This window comes from Harpia harpyja, chromosome 1, assembly GCF_026419915.1.
Source record: "Harpia harpyja isolate bHarHar1 chromosome 1, bHarHar1 primary haplotype, whole genome shotgun sequence".
Taxonomy (NCBI): domain Eukaryota; kingdom Metazoa; phylum Chordata; class Aves; order Accipitriformes; family Accipitridae; genus Harpia; species Harpia harpyja.
The window spans coordinates 3174997-3201254 of record NC_068940.1 but is presented as its reverse complement, the minus strand read 5'-3'; the positions used below and the strand labels follow the sequence as shown (position 1 = coordinate 3201254).

At 44.7% G+C, this 26258-nt stretch overlaps 1 protein-coding gene across 3 annotated transcripts in view; it reads left to right on the top strand.

Moving 5' to 3' along the window:
• KCNG2 (potassium voltage-gated channel modifier subfamily G member 2) overlaps window positions 1-25891 on the top strand; it is a 60833-nt gene extending 34942 nt beyond the window's left edge. For all 3 annotated transcript variants that reach the window (XM_052801599.1, XM_052801754.1, XM_052801686.1), the window contains exons 2-3: window positions 359-1182; window positions 23633-25891. In XM_052801599.1, coding sequence (XP_052657559.1) covers window positions 427-1182; window positions 23633-24445 — 1569 coding nt within the window. In that variant the 5' untranslated portion in view covers window positions 359-426 and the 3' untranslated portion in view covers window positions 24446-25891. The remainder of the gene's footprint in view (window positions 1-358; window positions 1183-23632) is intronic.
• Window positions 25892-26258: the final 367 nt, after the last annotated feature.

Genomic DNA, 26258 nt, shown 5'->3' with positions numbered 1-26258 from the left:
TATTAAGTTGCTAAAATGTAAATTGCCATTTATCCAAAAGACCCGCTTTTCCCTTCCAGTATCCATTGATGTCCAGGATATAGCTCGAACCTCTAGAAAGGAAATATCTGAAAATGATAATACACCGGTTTTGTTTCCATTCATTCACTGACTAAACCCTCTAGAAGTATCAACATGGCTTCTGACCTTATTGCAGTTTAAGTTCTTTCCCCAAGCGACTATCAAGCAAAGATAGTCCTAAAATATTAGGGGAAAAAATAATACCATGGTGAAAAGTTTGTTGGCATTGAGAGGATAGGATTGTTTTTCATTGAGCAATGCCCTAATTTTATTGTGATTTTAAAATTCTGTTTTACAGATTGACTCTCCAGTCAAACTCCAGATGCGTGCGTTTGAGTAGCCTCAACCTCCCTATGGACTCAACAAATGTATCACAAAATGGCATTGCTCACTGGGAATGCAGATCCTGAGTTCAGCTCCTACTCCTTCAATAACTTGGAAAACCTGTGTGAAGTGCAAACCGAGAAAGGATTCTTCTACAAAAAGGCCAAACTTCTGCACCCTGGGGAAGACTTGTGCTGCTTAGCCCGCCTGGATGACCGGACCAGGTTTGTGATCATCAACGTAGGTGGTATTAAATACAAAGTTCCATGGACCACCTTGGAGAACTGCCCCTTGACCAGGCTTGGGAAGCTAAAATCTTGCAACAATTATGATGAGATCATGAACATCTGCGATGATTATGATGTTAGCTGCAATGAATTTTTTTTTGACCGTAATCCTAGTGCCTTCAGGACGATCATGACTTTCCTGACAGCTGGGAAGCTGAGGCTTCTCAGGGAGATGTGCGCTCTTTCTTTTCAGGAGGAGCTTGTGTACTGGGGGATAGAAGAGGACCACCTGGAGTGGTGCTGTAAAAAGAGATTGCGACAGAAAGAGGAGGAGGCAGCTGAGGCCAGGCTGTATGAAGGGGAGATGGTATTTAGTGAAACTACGCAATGTGCCTTCCAGGACAATAGCCGATTGAGTTTGTGCATGCGAAAGCTCAGGGATATGGTGGAGAACCCCCACTCAGGGATCCCAGGAAAGATCTTTGCTTGTATTTCAGTCTCTTTTGTTGCCATCACTGCAGTCAGCCTCTGCATCAGCACCATGCCAGATGTCAGAGAAGAAGAAGATCGGGTGAGTGCAGCTTTTCTCAGAGTAAAGCATGTTTTGCATTGTTGCCTATTCAGGGAAGGTGATGGGCAAAGTCACTCCAGCAATCACGCAGGTATTGCATTCAGTTTTTATGATGTGGAGGGCTGGCGGGGTAGAGCACAGAAAGAATTATGTCGCTTATTATTGAGGGAAGATTGGGCCAAACTCTGCCTTGCCAGCATAGCTTTGCCAGTTCACACCAGCAGGCAGCTTTACCCAACAGATTTGTTTTCTGCCATCTCTAACCAGATGACAAACTAGCTATTGTGGGTATAAAAATCAGCCTCGCTTGAGGCTTAATGTTTTGAAGTTAGGTTACGAGCTAAGAGATCAGTTTTCCTTAAAGGTACTTTAACATACCACTTTGAATGAACTCTCAGTACCCCACTGTTAAAACCACATCGAAAATATTTTGATGCTATAGGTGAGGTAAAGGGCAGGGCAGCTGAGGCAGCAATTTAACAGCAGAAACAAAGCAAATGTCCCAATTTTCAGATACGCTTAGTATTCTCAAGTGGAAGCTGTGGATGCTCCATGCCCTTGAAAATCACGTCTTATGGATATTTTGTTTATTCTTTAGTTCAACAAATTTCCTAAGGGTTTAGTCCCTTATTTGTGCAAGTAGTTCACTTTCCTAGGATTAGCTGTATGTAGGCCAGTGAGAGCTCATCTGAAGATCGATAGAGGAGGGCATTCACCTTTTCATTAAATATGTGCTGAAATGCAATCTAAGGGGTTTGGGAGGTGGGGGCTTTTCGAAGAGTTCATGGCCTCTTTAGTTTTACTCATATCCGAGCTTGACACTAAACATTTGGGCTTATTTCCCAGCCCCATGGTCATTAAAGGTGACTGTGAACTTCAGCTACAGTACTTCACCCCATCGAGTTCTGCCTCTCAGCTGAAGGCTGAGCTCTCCTGAAAGCAGAACCCTTCTTGTGTGCCATCGCCCGAGCGCCGAATGGCTCATCGCTCACTGCCACTAGCGGAAAAGAGAGTGGTCGTTACCTGGCAGGAGGCATTTACTGCTTTGTAGCATTGAAAGTAAAAAACATTCTGATGGAAAATGGGTCCGGTGACTCCAGAGAGACCCCTGCGTTTGACTGAGTACCTCGTGTGCAGTTAAACCCACCCTTTGCTTGCGAGGTATGCTCAGGCTAGGTATCAGCTGAGTTGTTTCATGTGGAATCAGGCTCATTCAGTAGCAGGCAGGAAAAAAGACAGAACATTTGGTATGTTGTTTGATATTGGATTTATTATAAGGTCTTTGTTTTAAAGGCTTTTTATGATCTAAAATTTGAGGATAGTAGTACTGGGTACTAGTTAAAAACTATATTGTCCTAATAATTTTTTAAAAAGATCATTTCCAAAACACGTGCCTTTTACTGTAATTAACTAACAGTGCTCCAGTATGCTGGAATTTTAAGCACAAGTGATATTTTACTGTTGAAAACTGAGATGTATTTAGTGTTCAGATGTTCCTGGATTTAAGTGAGAGCTGAACAGTTGCTTTCAGAATTACCAGAGTTTAGGCACCTTGTATTTTTACTAATCTGAACATAAATAGGGACTCATAATAATAGGCTAATAATACTGGTTGGGTGGAGCAGGGTAATAATGAGGGTAGAGCAAGCATATGAGAGAAGCCTGGATTTCTTGGTAAACTGGGGCCATTAAAAGGAGCACATTTTCATAGCCAAATGCAAAATTGTACAATAAAGATGAATGCAGACTTGCTCTTGCAAAAACAGAGCCTGATTCCCCAAACGAGACTAAATAGGATTTAGGGTACAAGCAACCGAAAGTAATTGCAGTATTGCAGCCTAAAGTCAGAAGGGTTAATGTGATCCTTGAATATCTAAGCTGGCGAGTAGTGATTAGAAGCTGAAAGATGATTTTGTGCTTGTATGCGGCATCGGTGAGACTGACACTAGAATACTGCAGTCAGTTCTCACGTTCATATTTTTAAATGGTGTTTTGAAAAATTGGAGAGGGTGAAAAAACCTATAAATATTAGACACCTGGAGAAAAGGCCATACAATAAGCAACTTGAACATTTCAGTTTGTTTAGATTATTGAAAGGAAGGTGAGTGGATTAAGCAAATAAGTGGGTTTTATGGGGGGAGGAGAACTGTATCATCTAATAGACCTTTAAATTAAGCAGGGAGAGGATGCATGGTTAAAAGCTGAATCCTGGTAAATTCATATGGGAAACTAGGTGCCAATATTTAGTACCACAGTGATTAATTACTGGGGCAGACTAGGAAGAGAATTAGTGGATTTTGTATTTTTTGATGTATTCAGTTGAAAGCTCAGTGCCCTTCTGGAAGGTAGCCTTCAGATAAACACACTCTACTTCAGTCAAAAGTAAATTACTGATTTCAGTTCAAGCTCCAAAGGTGAAATGCTTGCAATACAGAGGAGATCAGAATAAATGATTTGATGTTTTTCTGTACCCTTCAATTCTAAAAGCACAGAGCTCCTGCAAATAGGCTTTGTTCTGCCCTTTACACAGGGAAGGTCTGTGGACAGAGTGGAAGTGGTTATTTTGTTTGAGACAAAGGTGGTTCTCTAGCACAGGGTACAGGTGAAGGATCACTTCTTACATAGCTTATTTCATCCCTAATGTCCTTTGCCTGCTACTGAATCAGTGCAGGTCAACACTCATAATTGAGCTGTAATTAGTCATGCCAGGAGTCGTACACAGTGTCTGATTTTGGTCCTGCACAAATGGATGTAAATACCCATGTAGATCTTTTCAGCCTCGGTAAGGCTGGGCCAAGGAGTCAGGCATCTGCCCACGTGGAATTGCTTGTAGGATCAGAGACCTAGGCTGCAAACGCCTTGCCTGTCATTTGTACATGGCTTAGCAAGCTGATGCAGCTCATCAGATAACAGGTATGGAGAGAAGAGAGCTCATGTGAATTCAAAGTCATGGTAATCATCCTGAGCTGTATCCCTAGGACCTAGTTTAAAATTCGTGCCCAGGGATAGCTCTTTGGTCTGGTGGTGCAGTCTCCTAACAAGCAGAAAATGTATGTGCATCCCTCCTGGCTAAGGAACAAATAAACAGCGAATATTATTTCAAGGACGCACCGTACTCGGTGCGTACATTTTCCAGGCTCACTGGCTGGCACTACTGTTGTTACGGTTCCATGTCAGAGCTATCGTAGATACTCTGGCTAACAAGCAGCGGTCTTTTCCTTGAGCTGGCGTTTTCCAGAAAACAAAAGCTTTTTGTGCCACCTATCTGTCCTGTTATTGCTTCAGGGAAAGGGAGAGGAACCGACCATGAAAAAAACCATGCTGGAGAGCAATTTTTCGGACCCAGGTCCTTTAATGTCATCTGAATGGACCAGCTGTTACACCCAGTGATGTCCTGCAGAGGTGTAAGTGATGTCACACAGATGTAAGTGTGGGACCTTGAAAGTTAGAAGTAATCACCAAGTATGTGAGGACATTACTTTAGGTGCCTGCCTCTCTCTTTTAAAATACAGAAGATGAATCGATCATACAATATTGGTAACTTTATTAACTGCTCCAGATGTCCTTGATGACAGTGGCAATCCCTAGTGGTTTAGCAAGAGTGGGAAGGATTGTGTTCCCGTGTACCATAGCTGTCTTTTTCTTACTAATGGTCACCCTGATTCATCTTGAGCGTTGCTCTTTTTTGGAAGTAGTATCGTGTATTTCAGATGCTGCACAATTATCAGTCAAGCTAACAGAATCAGATCCTAAACTACTTCTTACTTACCAAACTAGGACATATATTTTATTTTGTCAATTTTTTTTCTCATTTAGCTTTTATTTACTGCTTAAATTAAATAAAACCCACCAATCCAGTAATGTGCCTAATAGCTGCTTCTGGAAATTTCAGGAAAGGGACACTTCAGATGTATAAAGAAAACAAACCTGTGAAGAGAGTCAGGTTCTTCCATGTAAAGTAACAAAGCAATAATTGATTTTTAATTTCAGAATTTTCAGAATGGGAGATTTCTATGCAAGATGTAGATTTAATAGTGAAAAGTCCTCTCTTAAGGCAAAATACTGCTGAGACAAAAATCGTAGCAGGAGCCCTCAGGCACTGAGTTCTTCCAAGGCCACCACAAAAATGATCTCCAAGGCCACCACAAAAATGATCTCCAAGGCCACCACAAAAATGATCTCCAAGACATAAAAATAGCCAGAGGCATAGAGTATCCTTAAGGCATTTTAGGCATATGATGCCTTTAAGTGGGCTTCTCAACTCTCTAAACAAATGGCAGGGATCAAGTGACTCAAGAAAAGCAGCTAATACATCACAGGAGTCTTAAACCAGTTGGAGATGCATTACAGCAAAAACTTTAACAACACAGTAAGAGCTGAACAGCCAAAAGACATTGAGAGATTCAACTGAAAGCCAGATGGTCATCATACGAGACTCTTCATTCTTTTCTTGGTGAAAACAGAAATGTCAACCATTTCTATCTGAAGAAAGCTTCTTTCTTTTGTTAGACAGTCTTCCTCATCACAGAAGAAAGGTGGTGAACGCAGAGATTAACATCAAGCATTTGTCCTGATTCACAAAAGCATTTATAGGCCTGAGTCCCACTGAGCTCAATCATTTGTAGTACCACAGTGTAAAACAGGAGAAGAAGATCAGAGAGTACTTCCTTCTTCACCGTGCTTTCTAACGTACCGGGAAAAGCTAGTCTAATTAAAGATGCTGTGATAGGAAGTTACAGTTCAATAACCTTCAGCTGAAGAACATTACAACAAAGAGAGAGAGACTTATAAATAATGAAGTTAATAATAGCTCATAAAGAAGCCTGAAACTATTTAACCTTCTAAGCTTAATTTACACACTGTGCTTCAACTTTCATATTGGTGAGGATGGGGAATAGATAAATTGCAAATGTGCGTTTTAAACAATCTTGTGACTAAAGATTTCATTTCACAAAGGTACACACAAAAGTAATTTCAGACAAGGTTAAGAGAGGCTTGTATAATGATTCTCAACAGCTTTTCGTAGACAAGCTGTTGATGCAGGGGCTGGATGAGCAGTGAGGTTGGTTGAAAACTGGCTGAACGGCCATGACACGAAGTCTAGTTGGAGGCCAGCAACTAGCAGTTTACCCCAGGGGTCCATACTGGGTCCAGTCCTGTTCAACATCGTCATTAGTGATCTGGAGGATGGAGCAGAGCACACCCTCAGCAAGTTTGCTGATGACACAAACTTTAGATGAGCGAGTGACAGACCAGAGAGTTGTGCTGCCATCCCGAACAACCTCAACAGGCTAGAGAAATGGGCTGACAGCAGCCTTGGGAAGTTCGGCAAAGAGAAATACAGAGTCCTGCACCTGGCGAGGAACAACCCCACACACCAGTATATGCTGGGGGCCACCCAGCTGGAAAGGAGCTTGGCAGAAAAGGGGGTCCTGGTAGACACCAAGTTTACCATGAGCCAGCGACGTGCCCTTGCGGTAGAGAAGGCTACCAGTATCCTGGGCTGTGTTAGGTAATGTGTTGCCAGCAGGTCGAGGGAGGTGATCCTTCGCCTCTGCTCAGCACTGCTGAGGTCACACCTGGAGTCCTGCATCCAGTTCTGGGCTCCCCAGTACAAGAGTGATATGGGCATACTGGAGAAGGTCCAACAGAGGGCCATGAAGGTGGTGGACTGGAGCATCTCTCCACAAAGGAAAGGCTGAGAGAGCTGGGACTGTTCATCCTGGAGAAGAGAAGGCTCAGGGGTGATGTTATCAATGTCTATAAATACCTGCAGGGAGGGTGCAGAGAGGACGGAGCCAGGCTCTTTTCAGTGGTGCCCAGTGACAGGACCAGAGGTGATGGGCGCAAACTGGAACACAGGAGGGCTCCCTCTGAACATCAGGAAACACTTTTTCACTGTGAGGGTGGCCAAGCACTGGGACAGGTTACCCAGGGTGGTCGTGGTGTCTCCATCCTTGCAGATACTCAAAAGCTGTCTGGACATGGTCGTGGGCAACCAGGTGGCCCTGTTTGAGCAGGTGGAGGGGGCTGGACTACATGACCTCCCGTCCAACCTCAGCCATTCTCTGATTCTGTGGTTATAACTATTGATTTGTTTAGGTTTGTAACCTAAATAGGTAGCTAAATAGGAAGAAATACAAGTATTCAGGGCCTCAGTGTGTCAGAAATGCCAGACATTTTGTTGAATGAATGATATCATCTTGTCTCAAAACTCTTGCAGTTTCAGGTACTTCTGGGTGGGGAAAACTGTCATTTTTACACTAAATCATTTACTTATTTCAGCAAAAAGTAATGTAAAGGAGTAAAACAGTTGTTATTGTTGGTGCTTTCTATCCTAAGATAGCACTCTGCTTGAGACTCTGGAATGAAGCTTTTCATTACTGGAGAGTTCATTTTTAGCACTTTCTTTTGTGACTGTTCAGCTGTTTTTCTGCATATGAGACTGAGACCTTCTTGATTTTAACTTAGAGCCACATGTTTATGTGATGCATAGGTGGTCTGTTTTCATGAATGAAAGTCTTAAAATTGCAGCTTGTGTTTTCCCTTTCTTTGTGGAATAAACTGTTCTAGAAATTGCAACGTAATCAACATAAAACATGTATTTAAAAAAATCTCCCTGCTGGTATTAGAGATAACTATTTATAGTATATAGGCACCGAGGGTGACTTTTTATAAAAAGAATCTTGGGGAACTGGACTAACTAATTTCCCTGGGGATCATCTGAGAATTCGTTATACCATTCCCTCAGCTCTGCTGTTAAATGCAAAAACCATGAGCTGTACCAGTATCACCGGTTATGGCCTCTGAACTGATCTACTGATGTACTCATCCCCTAGGTTGCTGGTTTGCATTTTGTGTTTGCTCTGGGCAGTTCAGGCCACAGCTGGCTGGAGGCCAGGGAAGGACCAAATGACTCAGTAACAATTGTCACCTGTCTTTTCTACAACATTGTGCACAAGGATGTTCCTGTAGACACGTGAGATTCATATTCACTTTCCCATTCACGTGCCCTTGGTTAAGGGATGTAGGACTTGCACCACTGCAGAGCGGTTATTTTAACTAAAAGTAAGGTCTTTCTTATTTTTTTCTTTCATAAGCTTAAAGTAGGTTTTCTGCTCAGATGGTAGTTAAATCAAAATGGTAACACAGTCCAAATTACAAGCTTTGAGAGCATCCTTTGCCCACAGCTTTAGTCATCAGCAATAAGCAAAAGTTTGCTTTGTTATTTATGTGCTCAATCTGCCTCATGTAATTTCATCACCTGTTCTGTGTAGTCCTGCACTTAGATTGTGAATGCTTTGGGACAGAAGGTTTTAAACACAACGTCTGCGACCATCATCATAACAGAAATAAAAATTACATCTACACTGCTGTTCAGGTACATGGGCACATTCCTCATGCCTCGGGCTGTGAGCTAGGTTTCTAAGCAAGGACATTTTTTTCTTTTCCATAAGTGAGACCAACCTAGTTCATGCAAGATGCAATTACTGTATGATATCCTTAGAGTCCAAAACTGAGGAGTAACTGCAAAGTTCTGCAGTGTAAGTCTGAGTCATCATAGTGTGGTCTCCTAGCTCCTGTCTGATGGTCAGAGAAATTTGCTTTGCATGTTGCCTTTCAGACAGCTCAGGTTTGTCTGAAAGCAGTTGAAAGTGATGAGGTTTGAAAGATAAAAGTGACATTGCTTCTGTGGGTCACACAGCTTTAAAATCAAGGAGTCGAGAACCTCTGCACTGCTCAATCTAAACCTTAAATGTTGAGTTGTGGGGGGTTTTTGGGTGGTGTGCATCTTTTATCTGACTCCCATGGAATTTGCAAATATAAGACTAATGGCAAAATGTTCTTTGCAAATACCAAGAAGTGATGATCATGTCGTTTGATCATTTTTCTGGGAAGTGTGCTTGTCTGTGAACCATCTGAATGATACAGTCCTTAATGTAAAAGAAATAGATGTATTATATATACATGTCTTTCCTTTGCAGAGCTGAATCTAAATCTTTCTTTTACTGGTCGTCCAAATCCAGCTGTTAGCATTAGAGCATATCTCGGTATCAGTTTATTTTACGGAGTTCAGGATTGTTGTATTCACACACTAGGGAAACACATTTAGCAGACATATCTAGTTGTTCTGTTGTGGCAGCTCCTTCAAGAGAAAAAAAAAGGAAACGTGGTCCCAGTAAGAAAATCTTTCTCTGTTGTATCAGGAGGGTGAGGAGGAATGTTGTGTTTTCTTTCACTAGAGTTGCCTTTAGATTGGGGGGTGGGGACACGGCACTGTGGAACAGGTTTGCACAGAGTCCCCCAGTGAGCCTGCAGACCCTTGGCTCAGAATTCCCCATCTCGGCGAAGTTACCGCCTGAGCTCTCACCAACTCTGGGTCTCACTGCAGCGTCTTTTCCCAAGTTGCTTTTCCCAAGTAAAGAGAGAAATCCTGATGGGACAAGGAGCTGCCCCGGAAGATTTTGAGGACAGTGGGTTACAATATAGACTTTGGGAACCAACTGAGACTCTGCAGTGTTTTAGGCTTAGAAGTAAAAAAACAGAGTATTTCTCTGCACTGTTAGCTTGGGGATGACGCAAGAGTTGAGTAAGACAAAATTCCTGTTGACTTGTTAATAACTTTATGCTGTGGTAATGAACTCTTTCAGACTACAGGATGTCTTCTTATGAATAAATAGCAGGCTCAGGTCTTCTTTTAAATATTGTATAAATATGCCGCAATATAACATTAGCGATAAATAATGGAACAGCTAAGACTCTTCCATAAAAGCATTGGTAACTTTGTCATGTTGTTAACTGGTTTACATGTGGTGCAATGTGGCTCACCCAGCAAAATATGCTCCATATTTAATTTCTTCTAATATTTCTCTGGTTCCACCACCGTAACTATCTATACCTACCAGTGGGTTTATTCTCCTAACTTCCAGGTAAATCATCCAGGGAGTCTCTGAAGCAATGTCACGATAAGAGTTGCTTGGCCTCCAGTCATGTTTGTAAAATTACTGTCACTACTCAGTATAGCCTGCTCTGTAATATCCTGAGGGTACAGCATCGCTTCTTTACTCCATAGATTGCTCCACTGCCTTTTGCAAGAGTGTTTGTGCTCCATGGGGTTATTGAGTACTGTCCTAGTGTTCTGAAAGAGAGAAATCTTTCATTTATTTGTAATAAAAATATCATCTGGAAATTTCATCTCAGAGCTCCAGGATATGTTGCTATCAATTCTGGAGGTTTGGAATGAAAGAAAGCAACCAGATTTACGTTTGGCTAGACCTCATATAGCTAGGCTGAGGTAATGAGCTGATTCATGTGTATAGCACTTAGAAAAATTGCATTAAATCATTTAACATTATAAATGCTTACATTTTCGTTGCTTAAAATGTGGCGATTGAGGTGAAATATATAAGTTTTTGAAATTGGGGACTTTTTGTAGTGTCCATGGAGACATTTAGATTCAAGACAAATTAAGTTAGAAGAGTGGTATACAAATGAAAAAAAAAAAGGTTAAAGCATTTTTTGCGATAGGTTTTTAACAAAGACTTAAGAAAGGACCAGGAGAAAACTAGAAGGTTGTTTGTTTTTCTAAAGGTAAGCATGATATTAGTTCCAAGTAAAACCATGAAAAAGATGGTACCGAGTACAATCGGCAACATTTTTGAGGACAACAGCATAATTAATTCTAGTCTATGTAGAACACCACTCATTAGTCAAACTTAGTATAATTTTTATGAGGTTACAAAGTTTTCTGAAAAAAAAACCTTCTGATGTAGGTACTTCTGTAAGATATTTGAATTAGTGCCACACAACATCCTTCCTTAATAAAAATGGCATTTTTCAAAAACTTACCTACCTTAATAAATGTTCAAAAAATTTCTCTTAGATTTTGAAGTAGCAGAAAACTAACATGAGAAATCATCATCTGGTGACAGCATACACAGAAAGGCATGCAAGTGTCTCTGGTGTTGGCCCAGAGCTACTTAGGTGTTTTGCTGGTGATTTGGGAGAAAATGAATTTTACAGGTAGCATAGAAATGACACACTAGTCAGGGATTGGAAGTGTCTGGCACAGTTAGCTGAACTGATTTGAACATGGGGAGGTAACTGCGTGTTCATCAGCAGAGAGTGCAACCTCTAAGTGTAGAGAGTGTGGAGAGCCCAGGAAAAAAGACTCTTTGGGAAAGTGGGTACTCAGAAAGGATTTAGAGACCCTGGTGAACTACTGGCTGTACACGATTTCCCGTCTGACTAGTTAAGAGGCAAAGCATGAGGCTTGAGATACTGTGTCCAGACTGGTAACCATTAAGCAGGTAAGTGGAAGAAAAAAGTTAAAAGAATTATTTAAAAACTGAAAATTCTGCTTTATAGTGAGACAGTAGAAGAGTTTTTAGGGCAGTAAGCAGCAGAATAAGAGAATGTCTGTGGACAGCAGTGAACAATAACTGGAACCTGCAGCTAGACAAACTCATGCTCTAAATAAAGTGTATTACAGTGTGGGTAATTAACAATGGAAACCGTTTATCTAAAGATGCTTGAGTACATCTCATAGAGTTTTTGAATACATTCTGTTAGTCCTTCTAAACATTATGTCTCGGCTCTGTTGAAACCACGTGTGTGATTCGTGAGCCACTTGGTCAGACCCTCTGCTCCGCAGAGGATTAGCTCCAGAGCCCCTTCTGGCCCTACGGCTCAGTGAGCGATTGCCATCCCATCCCCGGCTCGCTCCTGCAGGAGCAATGTCCCCCCCCGTGCAGGAGGTGCCAGCGAGGATGCTGTACGTCTGGGGCTTCCTTGGCCCTCGTGTCTATTTAGACCTGAAGTCATCAGTAAGATGAAATGAGCAGTGGCGGTTCATAATTGCGATTAAAGGCGAGGGCAGCCAGAAAACCTCAGAAGCCTGGAAGCTTTCTGAAGAGGACTGACGTGGCATGAGTCTGGCCCTGTGACGGCAGCATCCTGACCAAGGTATCTTGTCCAGCGCTGACTGCGTTCGCGGGGGGTGATACAGGGGCTGGGACATGTTACCGGTGGGGCTTAGTCCCAGTATTAGCTGCTGTTCAGACTTGAGCTTGTGGGTCACTCACGAGCACGATGCCATTCACTGGCAGAGCCCTCGTGCCCTCACCTTACCACGCAAGCACAGGCACACACACACACTCCCTTTCCCTCTGCTCCAGCTCGTTTTCTGAGCCTGGAGACAAAGAGGAAATACAGAGAGTAGTGTGAAGGTCCCAGCCATCCAACACATCCTGAGCCCTGTTGGAAACTTGGTACACCCTGTACTGGGTAGAGACGACAGCAGAAAAGAAATCACAGCACCCTCCTGAAAGGTTCAAACACTGAGTGTCTGTGGGCAGAAGCTGTGGATATTTTCTCCTGTTTCGTACGCGGTAGAAATATTGGCTAATTTAAGGTAAGTCATGCAGTTCGTATATTCTGCACTACTGTCACAGAAAACACTGTTACTGTTGCCTTGAGCAGAAAGAATATGAGAGAGCGCGGGGTTTTGCAGTGGTCAGATCCACCTTGCAAAAATTCAGCCACTTTTTGCAAATGCAGGAGCACAGCTTACAGCATTTCAGTGCAAGGGCAATGCGGTAGCAGACTGCCAGCTGCGACTGAGCCACTACCAGCAGGAGAGCAAATCTACCCACAGGCAACATAGGCAAATCCTTCACTTGCTTTCAGATAATAGGATAAAGGGAAAGAGAGGGAGGAAAAAACAGGTTTGTAAAAAAATGAAAGAGGAGAAGAGTAAGCTGGACTCTGCCCTCCTTTTCTCCAAGAGAAAAAACAGACACCCCCAACTTTTATAGTAGGGTATGGAGTTGCAGGAACCAGTAAAACTAATGTGGGTCAGTAAAATAGAACCAGCAATGAGTGGGAGGCAGGAGGAAGGAGAAGAGCTTCTAAAACAGGGATTGAAAGAAGGGGAAAACTGGGGGAAATAAGAGGGAAAATATGCTTTTAAATGCTGTTAGGAGTCAGTTGTTCTTTTCAATACAATTAGTAAGAGAGAGAAAACAAGGCTGAGATTCTTTTTTAGTGTGAGACAAGCTTGAGGAGAAGAAGAGAAGAGGGCATTGGGTTTAGGAAGACCCCAGTTCTAGACACTGTCTATCTGCATCTATCTGTGAGCACAGCCAGGTACCACCACAGCGTCATCTTTTCCAGGGGTTGTGTAGGTGTGAAAGCGCTGGGAATGCCACTGCTTTGTAACACAGCCCTGTCTCTCTTGGGCTGGTCCTTTCAGAGGGAAGTGTTGGGTCTAGGTGTTGTCATTCCCTGGGAAAACTGTTTGAACAGCACATAAGTGCCCTTGGCGAGGACTCAGCCCCGCTCTGCTTCTGCAGTGTTTTGATTTATGCTGCCACTTACGGGAGATATCCCCCATCTTTATTTTTGCAGTCCTGCCATGTTTATGAGAAGCAGGTGTGCTGTAAGTGCCAAGTGCCATTGCTCAAGTTTTTTCAAGCAAGAACCAAGTCTGTCATGTTTTCAGAGCACTAGGATAGAAAATACAAGCTAGGATTATTCTCCAGAAATCAGGAGATTTGCTAATTCTCAAGGTAACTGGGCTTCTTCACGTAAAAGCTCAGGATCAAGCATTTTCTTAGGTTTGCAGAGAATGGATTTTTAAAAAAAGCATTGTAGTTTCCCAGCCTCGGGGGATATGATGCCTCTGTCAGAGCTAGAAAAGAGAATGGGCTGAGGAGGAAGATTTCTAGTTCATGTGAAATCAGGGGGAGAGGGGGACACTTGTCAGCAAGGAGGCTTCTGGTGCTTCACTGTTCTCTTGGGGTTTTTTTACTTTCAGTTTCAACTAAAAAAGAGGGTCAAAACTCAGAAAAACATTCTGGAAATCTGGAAATAGAAAATTCCAAGGTAATTTTTACTCAGAAACACTAAGACCATCAGTGTTTCTAAAGTGAAGCTGTTCTTTGACACCATTGCTTGGTGAAATCATCATTCTTTTTCCTGCGTTCCTGCCTCTGTCCGTGGCAGTGACTCTGATAAATAACTCCTCCGCGCTGAGCAGCCCCCTGAGGTCAGGCTGTGCGGGTCATGCCTGGTCCAAGCACAGCAGGCTGCGTGGGAGCCGTGGGCACACTTGGTCGGCTGTGTCACCCGTCGGTGTTTCCCACAGAGGGGGGGTCTGCTGCATGGCAAAGGTACCAGACAGCAAGCCATATGGGCAGTGGCCTCTGAAATCCTGCCTCGAATGCCATGGGAGTTGATGAGTTTCAAATATAATAACTTTGTTCTCATGGACCCGTGTCTTCCTGTGTAGCTGTTCGTCTTCAGACAATTTCCGAATGGCACTGAGAGGTTGTAAAATTGCCAAAGCGGATGCCAGATACAAAACCAGTGTTTTGACTCGGAATATTTGTTCAAACAAATGGCAGAAAAGCTGTTCTTGTACATATAGGTTGTAATTCTCTAAATATTATTAATAGCCTACTTACATCTTACACACACGTACAGACGAAAGCCGTGGACAAGCCAGGTAGGGATGTCGGACCCCCCCCAAGGCCCAGCTCCAGCAGCATCGAGCACATCGTTTCCTTTGCTAGTTGGACATTATGGACAGGTGGGACTTGGAGAGGACCTCTGAGGGGAGTGCAGTCTCCTGTTGTCGTGGGTACATCACACCACCATTTCCAGAAACTGAGAAGCTTCATCTTAAAAGGTGTCAGGCCTTCCCTGTTCTTGCAGGGGGGCTCTTTTGGAACCTCATGTGTCTTCTAGAGTACAGATTCTGAAAGCTGGTGTAGCTGGTTTTTCTCCTGCCAACACCGTCCTTTCAGTTAGTGGCGGGCTCTCTTTGCAAATGGCTAGTGCAAACTGAGCGTCTTGGGTCCCTCTCCTTCCCACTCCGACCTCGCCTGCTGATGGCCATTACGTAGCTGATGGTGTTGCCCTTCCCAGCCACTCCTGAACGAAGTCAGCTGTTGTAGCATAACCATCCAGTGAGTTACCCTGTTTGACTTTGCACTGAAGAGGATTAAGGAATGACCCTATGTCCCGTTCCGTGGGCTGAGCTGTGGATTGTGAACAGACAGGTAGCAGATGGAGATAGCAGTACTTTCGGGGGGTCCAGGTAGACCTGAATGAGAGCATTTGACCACACCATTAAACAGTGCTTCTCTTCATCCCCTTGGTATATTTATAGACAGCAAACATGGCTCTACTCTGCCTTCACTTGATGATGGTAAACAAGTCAAATGCGTTTAATTGTCTGTTTTTAAGATGATAGGTTTTCCATTCCACTAGCCAACCCAACTAACCTTGGGTTACTCTCCCATCTCATTCCAGTTTGAATCATCCTTGTTGAACATGGGTGGTTCTTGAACAAATGGAATCCTTCACTTATATATTGGGACCTATCAGTGAGCTCCAAATGCAAGTGTTGGTTGTTTAGCATGTGTGTATTTGGTAAGCAAGAAGGAACTGGTGTCAAGGCTTGTTTCAAGGGTGAAAACCGCAGGTTGTGAGAAGCTGTGTGTACTCATTGCAGTGAAGCAGATTACGAACATGAGAAAACCAAAGAAATACAAAGCGAAGGGAATACTAGCTGATGAGGAGGTCACTAGGCAGTGAGAATGGAGCAGAGTCTTAAGAAGTATCCTCAAAGAAAATGGTACCCTGGGTACATCGCTCCTCCTTAAGTTACAGTATAGCCCCTTTCTCCTGGTGTGGTGTTTTATCAGATGGGGAGATAGTAGCAGCTGGCTGCTCGAGCACATACTGTTCCCTCAAGCTGCTCCCAGCCACAGTCACAGAGTCTGAGGAGTTTTAAGATGTTAGATGTCTCTACCCCCTCCAGCCTCTCTGGGAGATGTACTGTGCTGTTCCTGATAGGCATCTGAAAAATCAGGCAAGTTGATGGTGTTCTGTTTCACAGGTATTTAAGGTCTGGTTTCTTCTTTATATGTTTGCTTCTTGCAGATTTTAGTTCTCAGTTGCTTTCCATAAAGTAGAGCCAGATAACATTCATTTCCCTCTAACAAATACTGTTGCTTTTGGAGAAGTGTGTGCTAAAAGTGGATGCAGGTGTGAGAAAAGCTGGTTGAGAAGAAGATACTAATGAGAGGGCATTTTGTGCATCTGTAGTACTTCTTACCTGCTTTCCATTCTTCCCAGCAACTCTACTGGGGCAAACAGAAGCAGGACAGTGGACTGAGGAACATATCTGCATGTGGCAGGGACAGTAAGTGAAGGAGGCAGGGAGATGGAGGACAGCCTTGGGATCACAACAACAGTCTTGCTTGGTAGGTGGGTGATCGAATCCTCTGCGTGTGTGTCTTTCTCCACAATTCAGATGTGTATGCCAAATCCATGCAGTCAGAGTCCAGCTGTTAAGACATCTACAGCATTTGCAGGGAAAAAGGTGACAGTTAAACAGGTCTCAAGGCTCAATATTTATGGCTTAGAAACCCAAGTCCTACCTACAGTATCCAATTTTGGTCGTGCAGTTTTGGGCTGAGATGGCCCAAAGCAGCAGGCTGCTGGTGGATTGGGCAGAGGAACTCCAGGAAACACAGCTGGTTCCCTCTGCAGCCTCCTGGATCACGAGTGCCATCTGTGTCTCCCACCTATTCAGTCTGCAAGGGTGGTCATAAGCTGCCACAGTGCATGGGTAAACTCATGCACGTGGTCTTCTCTTCCCTCCCATTGACTCCCAGACCCTTTTCTGAGCTTTCCATGAACGTAATAACCATTTGGCTTTGTAGTTGCATGTCAGAAGAGCAATTTGAGACAGAAATGCAAGGCACCTGCAGGTAGCTGTATCTCAGTAACCCCTTGGCTATATGACTGCAACTGAATGGCACGGCATGTAATTTTACAAGCTGATTAGACTCTGGCCATGGATTTTAGCACACCCTGAAGTTACCATAGTCTTTCGGCATCTCCCTTGTTCCTGTCGGTGTTGCGTGTTTATTTGGAGCTTCACTGGCAGAATAAAAATGACAGGCTGTGAGGTTTTGAAAAGTGGTGATTTGGGGCTGTGCTGTCTCGGGATCAAAGGAAATCCAGAGAGATAAGTCTAAAGTAGGTATAGCTCCTGCCCACCTCCTTGCCCTGTCTCTTCAACAAAGACAAGTTGTACAGGAACAATTGTACCAGACCTGTCTTGTGTCTGTAACATGACTGCAAACCGTTAATGACAACCTTTCCCAGTGAAGGCAAGCCTCTGGTTACCTTTTCGAGCAGCTGGGCTGAAGATGAAGCACGAACTGAGCTCTAGTTACAGATCAAAGTGTGTACAGCCAGAAGCAGAGGGCTCTTTCATGGCCCCTTGGCGACTTTAAAAAAGAGAAACCGTTCCTTTGAATTCACAGCCAGCCAGCTTTGAGGACAGAGCGTGCAGTAGCTGAATCATCTCTGCTCAGGAGCGCAAGGAATACTCGGAGCAGGCTGGCTGCGAGTTCAGCCTGACCCTGGCTTTAACGGCAGATATACTGAATTGCAGTCACCAAGGCTGTAGGTGGTCAGTGGCGAGGGGAGCGTGCCTGCGCCCGAGGGCAGGCTGTGTTGCAGCCCTTCCAACAGCCGGTCGCATCGCAAGAGTCACGCACTCATCCTTACTGTGAAAATTAGCTGGATGCTTTCACCAGAAAATCACTTTTCATCAGAAAATTGCTTTTCATCAGAAAGCGCCAGTGTGAGCAAAATCTTTGGGTTTTGTTGGGGAAGCACGTTTATGGGAACGCTGCTGTTTTGCAGGAATTTTGGGGGGGAAGGCTTCTTCATTTCACAGCGATAGTTGGGACGAGAGAAGGCAGTGACCCAGCACCCAGTGCTCCAGGGGGTCCCGCGGGCTGGGACAGAGCCAGGCGCAGGCTTCCACCCTGCTGGCGTAGGAGCAGGAGCTGGGTCTCTCCCGAGCCGGGCAAGTGCTCCAAGTGTTGGGCTGCTGAATAATTGGAAGTGTGGTGGGGTGTCTGTCCTCTGAATCTCCCTGCAGACGTTCATTGAAACGGGCAGCTCAGCCTCACGCCCCAGTCGGAGGGCAACAGCCCGAGCCGCTGGGCTGGGGGCTGTCTCGCTCGCCAAAGCCCCGCGTCCAGGCTGCGGGCAGACCGGGTCCAGCAGCCTCGGGGACTTTGTCTGCAGGTTACGTCAGAATTTCAAGTTCCGCGTTGCTGCTGTTAGAAAAGAGTTTGATCCGATGGGCACAGAGAAACACTTGAAATCCATGACTCAAAAGGCTCGAGTGATAAGGGGCAAGTGGAAGAGAACAAAAATATCATTTTAGAGATGATTTAAAGCTTATGTAAGCATTTTTGCACGCAATGCCTCTCATGTTTGGGTTTTTTTTTTTCTTAACATACGTGTTTGACAGGGAGTGAAATCTTCACTATAGGGGGGAAGTGGGCAGCACTGAAACTCCTTCCTTGAAAGTACTGTGGAGCTGCTGACCACAAAAAAATGTGTGTGCAAAGCAACACAAGAACTGGGGCGGTTAGAGGTGATGTGGCTTTTGACATCTTCTAATGCCGGAGGGGGGAGATGGCGTCAAAGCCTGCAAGAGTCTAGAGGAGAGTCAGAATTTCTTCTCAGGAGACCAGAGGACAAAGGCAGGGTCAAGAAGTCGCACAACACACAGTGGAGAGTTTTTCTGAGGCGCAGTGCAGGGAACTACCAGTGAAAGGGACCCTGCAAGCCAAACCAAGACAGTTCTGAAAGATGCCTGCAATTTTTAGACAGACCATACAGAGCAATGAGTACAGCTGGATTTGAACTCGAGTGACACCAGCTTTTCTTTTTGTAATTTTCCTTTTGCCAAAGGAACCTTTGGCAAAGAAAATGTTTCTCCGGAAGAAAGATACTGCGGTTGGCTTTTTGACAGCAAATTTCTATAAATCCTAGTGAAGGAGATTCACTTTAATTTGACTGCATAGAATTACTCACTGAGACCTTCCTTCTTTTATTTTCTTGTGCCCTGAGCTGACATTAGTATATGGCCCCAAAATCCTGTGCAACTGCAGATATTTCCCCATACTCCAGTAATCTCTGCACAGGAAAAAAAAAAATCTACTTGTTGTTTGAAAGAAACACATGTACACACCTAAATAAACATATACATCTTGTAAAGAACAACATCTATTTTTATTATACCACTGCTTTTTGCAATCAAAAGCCAAAGATATTGTTTATTTAATGGCATGGTTATATGCACATTAAAAAAAAAAAGAATGTTAGTCTTTTCATACTAGAAAGGTGCAATGGGGGTGTCCTTTGTGACTGCCATTCATGCTATTTTTTGTTTAGACCTCTAAAAGACAAAAAGAAATCAAATTGTTATGAAACCTAAAAAAAGCTTTCCTGTGGCCCAGTTTCATAAAGCTAGATAGGAAAATGTGATCATAAGAATGTATCCATTAGATTACAAGCTGAAGAAATCTGCTTAGTTATTATGAGAGCTAGCTATTTTGCTTACAAAAAGTAAAAAGCAGTATGTAGGTGTTAATGTACGGGTTTATGGCCATGAGTTGGTATAGCTTGATCTTTTTTGAGAACAGACAGATTTCATACAGACCTATTTTGGGCAGGCTGCTATCCTATTCTGTTAGGACTTGTTTTTCTCTTATTCTGATGGCTGATTAATTCTTGATTGCTTTTTTCCATCTCTGTGTGTGTCTTTCTGTGCATTTTTGTTTTATTTTCTTGAATGGAAAAAAAACCTCAAAGCCCTAAGCAGAATTACAGCATCCGTTTGGACTGGAATACATAGTTGAAAGTTTTAGAAAGAGAAAAATTGCCTTTTTTTTTTTTTTTTTTTTTTTTACAATGCTGTAATCAAGGGGAAAAAACTGCAAGGAAAAGCAGCTGCAGCTGAGAGAAGCAAAGCACAAAGAGCATGAAACACGTTTTTGCTGTTCCTGTTTTTGATTTCATGTAAGGATAATTATAGGTCATACCTAGATGATATTGAAACATGGTCCAGGGGACAGGAAGACATTTGATTAGTGAAAAAAAAAAAAGGCCTCTGGCAGGTTAATTGACACACAGGTCTGTTTTCTAAAAGCCTGTTCAGACCCTCTTATTCTCAGGACTGCCTTCGGACAGAGCCTGGCTTGTTCAGGTTGCAATAGGTTAATAACGATACTGGGAAAGACTAGCACTTTGCTGAAGATAATTATGCATTAGCTAAAAGATGGGATTGTTTCATCCCATTAAAATGAACGCTGTGTAGCAGAGCATTATAGCCCCACTCTACTGAAAGTAAACATTTCGGCATTCACAATGTCAGCTGTCTGCTGTGGCTAGTGGGAAGAGCGGAGAAAAGCCAGAGCCCAGCATCAGCTCTGGATGGAGTATATTTCAGCTCTTCGTTACAGTGATGGGCGAAGATGCCAGCTTGGTTCTGCCGTGTTGGATGGCCCGAGCTTCAGCTATCGCCAAGCCCCTCGTGCTCAGCTGAGCGAAGGTTGCCAGGCTGCTCCCGCGCTTGCGTTTTTGATGTAGTTCTGCAGGAAGATTGGAGACATAAATAGCAAAGCTGTAGGTTTCTGAACCTACACAGGATAAACATGTCAGAGTGTGGGAGGGCAGATGGAGTCTTCCAAAAGTCATCTCCACTGGTAGTCCATTAAGAGGAGCAATTTTCACTCTTGTTTGCTCCCACACCAAAACTCATACACAGAAGGACTTTGGAGAGTTCCCTTTCCTTATGCACCAAATAGAGAGCGCTGGGGGAATTAGGTGCCAAATTAGCTATTAAACGCCTTAATGTCTTTGTAGGTCTATTCCAAGGCTAAATTCTCCATAGGCTTCACTGACTTTCCTTAAACTTTTAGTGACACGAAAATTATATATATGCACATCAGAATCCAGAATGCTTCCTGCCAGATAGGTCTCTTAAGGCGAGCTACATCTTAGTTTCCACACGCGGTGGTCCAAGTAGCGATGTACCTTTCAGAGAAAGCAAATTTGCATATTGGGGTTTTTTTCTTCTTGCCATTGCTGCTGCTTTGCTGAAGCCGTAGCTATTCTTTTATGGGTTGTCTTCCTAATGTCTCAGCCTGATCCTTTTGTGCATGTGCAAGGATAGTATCGGGAGCTGCAGATCACCTGCAACCATGGCCCGTAGGTGTGAGAACAAGCATATCCTGATGAGAGGTTCCCAGGCAGCAGGGCTCTGGGACAGTATCGGTCTGATGGCTGGTTTCTTGGTAATAAGGTGAGAAGTTACAGTGGCACGGGCAGAGTCCTTCCGCTGACTTTGTGAGCTTTGGCTCTGGCCCACAGAGCCAGATTTGTGCGGTGGTGTGAAAGCGTCTTGGTGCTGTATCTGATGGGAGAGCCTGACAGCTTAATTCTGCTGTGATAGGAGCGAAGCCCCTAAAACCAAAATGTTTTGTCCTATGTGTTATGATTGTGACAAAAATACTTGTTTATGACCAAATTAGTTTGGTGAGGCAGATAGAAATTCAGCTCCTTCTCGTCTTCACACCTATCAAAATTAGGAAGTTAAAGACAGGCTATCTGAACTACTACACTAGTAAAACAAGATTATCCTTCCTCCCTGCAATATGCTTAAAATCTTGACAGCAATTTCAATGGGACAAGTAAGTTTTCTCTCCGTATCAGCATGACCCGCTGGGAGACAGTGGGAGGTACATCATATGTCAATTGAAAAGTGGAATACAAAAAAAAAAATAAAAAATCTATAAATACAAGGCACTACAGCCTTTCATCATGTTTAGTAGAAGGACCGTAAAGAGCAGCTCTCAGGATTCCTTGTCACAATTTTTTTCCTGTCATTTAGTCATTGTCTCAATCTCTTAAGCGTGAAATGGGGAGGGTGCCTCGGCATTTTGGTTATCATATTGAGGTAACACAAGGCTTTATACTCACTCAGTGTGATGACACTGCTCTTGCTGCCAGCAGCACAGCAGCCCTTGAAACGTGTATCCAGTCGCTCCCCGACATTTTGGGGAACGCTGTGGTTAGCAAAGAGGGCGAAAGTCTCATCTCTCCTTTGCTGTTTTCTTTCACAGCAGGGAAGAACCTGTGCATAAACGCGTAGAGAGGGATGAAGTTAGGAAGTGGTGCTGTGCAGAAAAATTTCCTTGGCTCTGCCTAGCAAAAGACACCTGTGGTGAGCATGTGGGCAGAACTGTTTATAGAAGTGCCGGGTTCTCAGCTTCTCCAGTGGTGAAGTGGGGACCAGCTTGACACAGCCTCGCCACTCGAGTGATATTTTATTGCTATTATTTAGCATACGTGAACAAAATGAGGTTTTACATTGGTACCTAATACCAGTGGCATGCAGTGGGAGTCACACACCCCACTGGCATGGATGGACTCCTACATGCTTACAAGCGTTTTCATGAACTGTTCAGAATCAAACTGGCTCACTGAATAAATATACACTTCCCTTAAATAAATATACACTTGCCTTCCGCTCAAAGCCCCCAGAGGATTAACACTTTTATATGAGCATTTACAGAGGAAACAGCACTAGCCCTATAATTGTCCACATCAAAATCTGTTTATTTAGAGAAGCTCATTAGTATTCAGCTGGTGTTACTACCTGTGATGTAGCAGAGAATTGCCATAGTATTTGTGCTGTAGAATTAAGAATCAAAGAGCAGTCATCACCAGCATTATTGTTTATTGCTGTTCCAATGCGCCAAGGCTGGTTTGTTTACAGGCATCGTAACTGAAGAACCAGAGTTCTCTGTATATTTTCCACTAAATGAGCCTGCAGGGAAGAGCCCCTCTTCCAGTGCCCCAGAAGGTTTGGGGAGGGCATCGTGGTCATTAGTTGTTACAGGTGAGGCAATTAAAAATGCTTATCTCCCCGGGCCCTCCCTCTACTCTTATGGTACTTTTTCTTTTAGAAATACCTACATTTAACAGTACTTTATATAAGCTTTTGACTATAGGGCTAGTGTGTTAATAAATGTTCACTGCAATATAAAAAATGATCTAGATTCTCTGAATAGTAGATTAAAGATGACTCCAAGCACATAACATAAAATGCTGTAGGTGTTTATGAGCCATTTATAAGCAATTTATTATTGATCAGGAAGGGAGGGAGGGATCACTCATTTATTAAAATCCGTGAATCCTGTACTAATCCTTTCTAAAGGGTGTTAAAGGCTTGGTTAGAAACGAGGTGTGAGCCACTGGCCTTTCAGCAGCGGGCTCCCTGGCCGACAGCTGATACCATCGCACCAAATTCTTGGCAGGCTCGGGATGCTCCTGAGCGTCGTTGACCTGTCCTGCAGCCAAACACGTAGCTAGTAGCTCTGGCTTCAGTTATCCGTTCCAGCTGCTCTTAGCAGCGATGATTTTACTTTGGTACCTCGCGATTCGTATCGATTTCACATGGTGCTTTCCTTTAAGAACTGCCACTCTTTGTTTCTTCGGTTCGCTCTCCAGCTAAATCTTTTTCTTCCCCCTTCTCTGTGTTCCCTGCTCCTCTTGTCCCCAGGGTGAATGCTCGCGGAAGTGCTACGACATCTTTGTGCTGGAGACGGTGTGCGTGGCGTGGTTTTCATTTGAGTTCCTGCTGCGATCCATCCAGGCAGAGAATAAGTGTGCTTTCCTGAAAACCCCCCTCAACATCATCGACATCCTGGCCATCTTGCCTTTCTATATCTCTCTCACGGTGGATATGGTCTCCACAAAAAACAGCAGCAAGCCCAGCGGGGGAGCCGGGAACAAGTACCTGGAACGAGTGGGCCTGGTGCTGCGCTTCTTGCGGGCTCTGCGCATCCTGTACGTGATGAGGTTGGCACGGCACTCGCTGGGGCTGCAGACGCTGGGGCTCACCGTCCGCCGCTGCACCAGGGAGTTCGGGCTCCTCCTGCTCTTCCTTTGCGTCGCCATGGCCCTCTTCTCGCCGCTGGTGTACCTGGCTGAGAGCGAACTGGGAGCCAAGCAAGAATTCACGAGCGTCCCCACCAGTTACTGGTGGGCTGTGATCTCCATGACAACTGTTGGCTACGGGGACATGGTGCCTCGCAGCATCCCCGGACAGGTGGTAGCCCTGAGCAGTATCTTGAGCGGGATTTTGCTGATGGCTTTCCCAGTCACGTCCATCTTTCATACCTTTTCCCGTTCCTACAGTGAGCTGAAGGAGCAGCAGCAACGAGCAGCAAGCAGGCAGGTACGCCAGGGAGAAGAGAGCACCAAACCCCCAGATGGTGACGGCACGCGGGGGCTCGGGGTCACATTCCCACCAGATGCTGCTGGGCAGGAGGGTCGGCCCGCAGCAGACCGGGAAGCCAAGAGAAGTTGTTAACTTGAAACAGCTGAAGACCTACGTTGGCAGCACAAGAAGCAGTGGACAAGGGGGGGATCCGTTCTGCAAGAAGAACCTCCTGAACTGCGTAACTGAGGGGCAGACACACACGAGGTTGTCTCTAAAGACCAACTTCTGATCTTAAGGGCCCTCTGAAAAGTGCCCCTAGAAACTCTACCAAGTACCGCTCTGCTCCATCGCTTTTCGTAGGGCTTTTCTTTTCTATTGAGCAGGTAATTTTGGCAACCTCCAAGGCGAAGCCGTTGAACGTAGCCAGCCAGGAGAACGTAACGTGAAGCACAGCCTGTGCCAGGGTGCCATTCGGCGGAGCAGCCGGTGTGCCGCCTCCTCCCCACTGGGTGACACTCCACGTGCGAGGGGCTGAACGAGGGGGCTCCCCGTGCTGCGATGCCCCGCGCACAGCGGGGGGGGTTCGGCAGCTCCGCCAAGGAACGCAAACCTCGGACAAGCCGAGGCGTGAGGGCAAGAGAAGGGCAGGAATATCCCTTCAGCTTTCGCAGGGGCTTGGTTTTGTCTGCTCTACAGATCAGGCAGCACAGCCTGGGCTGCCAGATGCCGGCTCTGACTTGTGCTCTAGCGCAGTATGCATTATTTAGTAAATATGCGTATTTACCACCCTAAGCTTTGTAGCTTAGCCCCTCGACAGAAATATACATAGACAATCTTCCCGACTATGGTACTGAATGTTAACTTGTTTTTTTCCCTTTGCTAACAGTTGAATATAACAAATATCTTTACAAATCATGCCATTTCTCCACTTTCTGTTAACTATTTCCATCTCTCACGTATCAAAAAATGTGTTTAACGGACGACTAAACCTGAACTACACGCAGCCTGAGAAGGGGAGGATGATGTTAAACCAGCAGCGACTCCCAGCTCTGCATACTCTTCCTCAGCGGTGGTGGCTTCACTGACTGCAGTCGTGCAAACAGGAGTAGTCCAAACCCGGAGAAGTCTATGAGGCACCTTCACTGGGCTCTGGCCCGAGCTGCAGCATAGCAGCTGTGCTCTACGTTACCAGTAGTCTTTTTTTTCTTTTCCTAGTAAGAAAAAGACAATCCTGTCATCTAAAAATGAGAATTATTGTTCTGGCTCTTCTTCCCAATTCTCAAAAGATTTAAGTCAATTTAAAGGGAAAATGAACCATATGGAGGTATCTGCATGTTTGTTTACTGATGCCGGCCCCGTGAGCTCTCCAGCCCCCTCCCCGGAGGAGCTGCGTAGCTGGTCCAAGTCAGTGCACTGTGTGGGTCTTCCAGCGCTCGTACAGGTGGGGATACCATCGGGGATGGAGGGAGAGGGAGCACAACTGCCTCTTGTACCGATGCCCCCCCGTTTGTATTAAAGCAGCGTCACCCTCCATATTCTCCTCCTGCGAGGAAGGGAACAAAAGCTGATGCATTGAAGATGGGATTTGTCTGGTTTGGGGGGGGGGGGGGGGGGGCGGTTTGCCTCAGCGTATGTTGTACCACTGATAATAGCAAACTCCTGTATTAAGCCATTCCTTATAGGAATGGAGCAAGGGAAAATAAAAGGTTACACTTTATTTTAATAAAAATTAGGAGCTTTGTTGCTGAATGCTCATCTCTCATGATTCAGGTGCAGGGAAGGCGGTGGTATTTCACTGTGCTGATGTGAAGCCACGCGTGCCGGTGCTCCAGCCAGGGTCCCGTGCCACTGGCCCTCTGCGGCCCGTAGCAGCCCCGATACTGCTCCTTTGCAGCCACAGCCAGCCCCAAGCAGCGCAGCGGGGTCACCGCGCCGGGTTACACAGCTCGCAGCAGCAGGCGTG